At 33.1% G+C, this 5543-nt stretch overlaps 1 protein-coding gene across 1 annotated transcript; it reads right to left on the reverse strand.

Annotated features, from left to right (window-relative positions):
- Window positions 1–322: 322 nt before the first annotated feature.
- Window positions 323–2335, reverse strand: LOC140957575 (probable serine/threonine-protein kinase PBL5). The gene is made up of 4 exons (XM_073414892.1): window positions 2191–2335; window positions 1879–2068; window positions 1403–1794; window positions 323–704 (listed from the first exon to the last, which is right to left on the reverse strand). The coding sequence occupies exons 2-4, from the start codon at window positions 2000–2002 to the stop codon at window positions 438–440; spliced, it is 783 nt and encodes a 260-aa protein (XP_073270993.1). The 5' UTR covers window positions 2003–2068; window positions 2191–2335; the 3' UTR covers window positions 323–437.
- Between the last annotated feature and the right edge of the window lie 3208 nt (window positions 2336–5543).

The following is a 5543-nucleotide window of genomic DNA, read 5'->3' on the forward strand; positions in this document are numbered from 1 at the left end:
TTTTAATTGATCTTCGCGTATGCATCGCTTTTGACTCGAAGTCAATATTTATGTCCAGAGAACACAATAGCCTCCTATTAGTCTATTTAGCCACCATTTGGTGTGAAAGATCGATTACAATGAATTTTTTTTTATGCTTAAAGATGTTAACAATGGCTGAATTCTCATTAAACTGAGCTAAAAGTAGCCCTGTAACGCAGTAGCCAGTTTCAAGCATTTTGCAGCTGCTTTAAAAGTATCAATGGCTAAAACTCTTCTATAGCAAAATATATCTGTCTACTTTTTTGTACTTTAGTTTCGAATGAAAGACATGTTCCCTATATTAACCTCAAAAACTATCATTTACATGGAACCGTGAAGCAGCAGCACCTGTAATCATAGGTAGTGAAAAACTGATAACAGGAAAAGTTGCATTCAGGGCTTATTCGAACGAACCATTAGATGGTGCCTCGTCTAGGTCTATGTGAAGAAGAGCTCGTCCCCAAAGATTGGATCGGATGGATACTGGGATCATATGTTTGAGAAGCAAGGAAACTCAATGCTTCGTCAATTTCAGCAACAACAGGACGTAGGCTAGGCTGTTCTTGAACGCACATTGCAGCTATTCCAATAGCCTGGTACAAGCCTCGAACAGGATATCGACCTTCCAGTGCCGGATCCACAATTAGATAAAACTTTTTACGGTCTCTGAACAACGGTTTGGCCTGAAAAAAATAAGTATTATGTGCATAAGCTTGCTAGAATAGTTCATTGCAAAGAAAATATACGTAGTCTATAGGTTTGTATTTAGATAAAGAATTCATGGTGACAAAAGACGTAAAAAACTTCAGGGTAAAAGAAACACTCGAGACCCCAAAAATGTGGTTTCCATTTACCATAATTACAAAAGTAGCAAGTTTTTTTTTCTGGGAAACATTGGCATACCAGAATAGCAAAGAACCAAAATTCCATCAGTGTAATTTTCAAGGCAAAATATTATTTCTAGTTAAAAAAGTATGACAAGGATGCTAAGATATGGCTATAAAATGAACAAATCCAACTTCCAGAGGAATTCTCACTCAACATCAAATTATGCAAATTCAGGGTTGTCATCTTGTTGGATAGGAAATTGGCAAGTTCGAGAAAAAGTTCAGGATCTAGCAATGAACAGAGAATGGGCACATCACACTTTGGGCGAAAGGAGGCAACATGGGATGACTGGGGTCGACTCAATAGATCCGAGACTAGAAATTTTGAACTTTTTTTAGAACTATCGCCTATCCGTCCCTGGCATCAGTGTATATCATAACATACTAGTTAATTTTGAGGACATATTTTTTATGGCATGAGCACAAAATATCTGCTCTAGAGTTTAAGGAACAGCAAGTCAACACGGGAAAGAGTGTAAATCAAAGACACTCACCCATGAGACAAGATTTTGCTCCCCACGGTTTCTGTGATTGTCAATAGCCCTCCTGCCTGTGATGATCTCCAGAAGAACGACACCAAAGCTGTAAATATCGGATTTGAAAGTAAGCTTTCCAGTCATTGCGTACTCAGGCGCACAATATCCATATGTGCCCATCACCCTGGTGGTAACATGGGTCTTATCACCAGAAGGACCAACTTTTGCCAAACCGAAATCAGAGAGTTTTGGATGATAATCGACCCCAAGTAAAATGTTGGCACTCTTCAAATCACGGTATATAATTGGTGGATTCATCTTGTTATGCAAATACTCCAACCCTTTTGCTGCACCAGCTGCTATCTTCATCCTGGAGTTCCAATCCAATTGTCTTCTAGTGGGTTGAGGATCTATATGAATAAATTAGAAGAGCCTATTGAACACTATTATATACTTAAAAGTAGTATTTTGAAGCAATATTGCTAGAGATATACCATGTAAATGCTCCTCCAAAGAACCCAGAGGCATGTACTCGTAGACTAACAGCTTCTGATCTCCCTCTGCACAAAAGCCGATTAATTTGACAAGATTCGGGTGGTCAGTCTGGCCTAATGTCATAACTTCTACCACAAATTCCCGATTCCCTTGGCATCCATCACGATCAAGTTGCTTGACAGCCACAACCTGCCAAAAAGCAGGAAAACAAATTCAGGACACCCCCCATAAACTGGCATTTAAACACACCTTCCTAACAATCTACCATCAGATGAAGCGAATCTAAACGATAAAAAAATTCGACAACCAACCTCACCAGTATCCTGTAAAAGACCTTTATAAACTTTTCCGAAGCCCCCCTCACCAAGAAAAAACTCATCCCTGAAATCCTGTGTTGCAGCAACTAAGTCAACATAGGCAAAGTTCCGTGCTCGGACAGCATTGGCCTCTACATTACTAGGTCCAGCCTCACTTGTCGTGTTTCCAGTGGCAGATTGATTTATAACTCTGGACTCCTCGTTCACAACTCCAGGTGGATTAACTCCCACTGTATCTAAACAACAAAATAAAAAAAATTACATAACGACAAATTTGGAAACAAACAAAGAACATATATTAAACAGGAGTTTCTCAAAATATGTTTGCTAGCACGTCAAAAAGGCATCACCATTTTCTTTCACACAAAACATAAAACGATATCTTCGATTGATGATGCAAGAAGCATGAACTGTCCACGGACCCCTGATCAAGTGAATTTTTCCAAATCCATGTTCCATTTTTTCGAAAAATTAAATATCGCCCTCTTTCAGTTTTTCAGTTGGTATTATTCTACCTGTCATAAAAAAATTCTGGCTCGTTCTAAAACCCTTCAGTGAGCGAACAACAAAATGCCAAGAACCCTAGTTTCAATAAATTAAGACGCTAGAATAACACGCACACGTCACACATGCATATATATATAATGTCATGCTACAGAAAAATTTAAAAATAACAGCTATCCTTCGGCCCGAAAACTAAGATAAAGATTCATAAAAACCATGCAAATAAAATATTTTCTTTACCGCAAGTAGGATCGCAAATCCATCACAAAGAAAGAGGAGAAACACTCCCATGCAGATAAAAAAAACGAACTGCCACAACAGAGCGGCACAAATAACCGCACAACGATCAAAGAAATGAAGAAATGAAAGAAAATCATTCCTTCAGTCTACTTATAAAACCCAAAAGGGTGATTAAAACAAAAATGAAATCTTGCAAAAACCCATGTAGATATTCAAAAACAATTTCGAAAAAAAAAGAACTCAAGTAAAGAAATGGAAAAGCAGGACATTGATTCGAGCACACACACCTTGTGACACCTGTGCACGATCATCTCTTCCACGCTGCTGATCATTGTTGAGGTTATCCCTGCTCTCTCTCTCGGCTTTCTTCTTTTTCGATTTTCCAGAGCAAGGAAAACACCCCATGTCTTCTTCTATCTTTCCCTCTCTGAAAAATAATAAATCGAAGTGTGTACCAACGTATATATATTTATATGATAGAAAAGTGCACGTGCAACGAGCAACTAAATTGCTGGAAATATAAGTACGAAATTTTGATAATATTTAAATGAATTAAAATATGGCTAATAGCATTTATTAATTGCAACAAATCAAACCACAAAATCAAAAATCATGACCATAGACAGTATATGAACCAGAGAAGTTATCTAATCCACATAACATACTTTTTAATATACTTCTTGGTTGATTTTGATAACTCTACGACTCTTTGTCGTAGTTTGTTATAATATACATATAATCATTTTTATATACTCAGCAAGTATATGATCGTCTTAAACATCTATTATGTTATTTAAAATCTTCATCTGGGATCTGACATGCTCGTAGTTTACTTCCCTATCAGGACGTTTTTTCGGTTTTCTACCTTGTTTTTATCCAGTAATCTTATTTTCCAAATATTTATTTNTTATCTAGCTTAACAAGTTGTATTCTTATATGGGTTAACTTGTAATTTCTTTGCTTATCTTAAATAACTATAACTAATTACTTATTATTCACAATTTCCCTATATGCCATTCTTTATCTAGCTTAACAAGTTGTATTCTTATATAGGTTAACTTGTAATTTCTTTGCTTATCTTAAATAACTATAATTAATTACTTATTATTCACAATTTCCCTGTATGCCCTTCTTTATCTAGCTTAACAAGTTGTATTCTTATATGGGTTAACTTGTAATTTCTTTGGTTATCTTAAATAACTATAAATAATTACTTATTATTAATATAAGAGCATTAATATTAATTGAAAACATTGAATTCATTCTTATTTTTTCCGCCTTGCGGTTCTACATGACTTCTTGTTTTTTTCCCAAAGTTCGATTAATTCTTGTCACTTTTCACAAAATTTGAAGATTATATCTTGGTCTCTAAGGATTTATTTTGATAGTTATTTTGAATTCCTCTATCCAAACTATATAGTCTATATTTATTTTATTTTTAATTACAGATTATTAATATATGAGCATTAATATTCATTGAAAACATTGAATTCATTCTTAATTTTTCCGTTTTTCGGTTCTACATGGCTTATTCTTGCATTAATATTCATTGAAAACATTGAATTCATTCCTACTTTTTCCGCCTTGTGGTTCTACATGACTTCTTGTTTTTTTTCCAAAGTTCGATAATTCTTGTCACTTTTCACAAAATTTGAAGATTATATCTTGGTCTCTAAGGATTTATTTTGATGGTTATTTTGAATTCCTCTATCCAAACTATATAGTCTATATTTACTTTTTTTAATTACTGATTATTAATATATGAGCATTAATATTCATTGAAAACATTGAATTCATTCTTAATTTTTCCGTCTTGCGGTTCTACATGGCTTATTCTTGTTTTTTTTTCCCAAAGTTTGATTAAGTCTTGTCACGAGATTTGAAGATTATATCTTGGTCTCTAAGGATTTATTTTGATGATTATTTTGAGATCTTCAATCCAAACTATATAGTCTATATTTATTTTACTTTTATTACATTAATTTGTTTAATGCATTGGATCTTTTTACTGTTTCATTTTATTTTAATGATTATCTGGATCTTTTACTGTTTCATTTTATTTTAGTGATTATATATTTTCTCCCTTCTATGAGTACTCTTTTTACTTAATTATTTGATGTTACGTTGGTTTCTTTGATTTAATAATTCTTGTTACTTTTCACAAAATTTGAAGATTATATCTTGGTCTCTAAGGATTTATTTTGATGGTTATTTTGAGCTCCCTTATCCAATTTATATAGTCTATATTTATTTTACTTTTATTACATTAATTTATTTAATCCATTGAATTTTTAGCGTCTCATTTTATTTTAGTGATTATCTATTTTCCTCTTTCTATGAGTTTTTTTATTTAATTATTTGATGTTACGTTAGTTTCCTTGATTTAATTATTTTAATTTATCGATGGTTCGTGTTACCGTTTCTTTTCCTTCATCTTTTTTACAGTTCAGTTAATCTATATAATATATTTATCATTTTCACAAAATTATGAGATTGTATTAGTTTCCAAAGATTTATTTTGATAGTCATTTTAAGTTCTCATCTTCCGAATTATATATTAATCTATATTTATTTTAGTTTTATTATATTAAGAACTTTTAACC

The sequence above is a fragment of the Primulina huaijiensis genome, chromosome 14, assembly GCF_012295235.1.
Source record: "Primulina huaijiensis isolate GDHJ02 chromosome 14, ASM1229523v2, whole genome shotgun sequence".
NCBI lineage: Eukaryota > Viridiplantae > Streptophyta > Magnoliopsida > Lamiales > Gesneriaceae > Primulina > Primulina huaijiensis.

Excerpts from the sequence above, each read along its gene's own strand:
- LOC140957575 (XM_073414892.1), bottom strand. The coding sequence starts at position 2,002 with ATGACATTAGGCCAGACTGACCACCCGAATCTTGTCAAATTAATCGGC. Across the intron at positions 1,795-1,878 it reads TTTGGAGGAGCATTTACATG|ATCCTCAACCCACTAGAAGA; the intron begins GTATATCTCTAG and ends TTATTCATATAG. Across the intron at positions 705-1,402 it reads AGCAAAATCTTGTCTCATGG|GCCAAACCGTTGTTCAGAGA; the intron begins GTGAGTGTCTTT and ends TATTTTTTTCAG.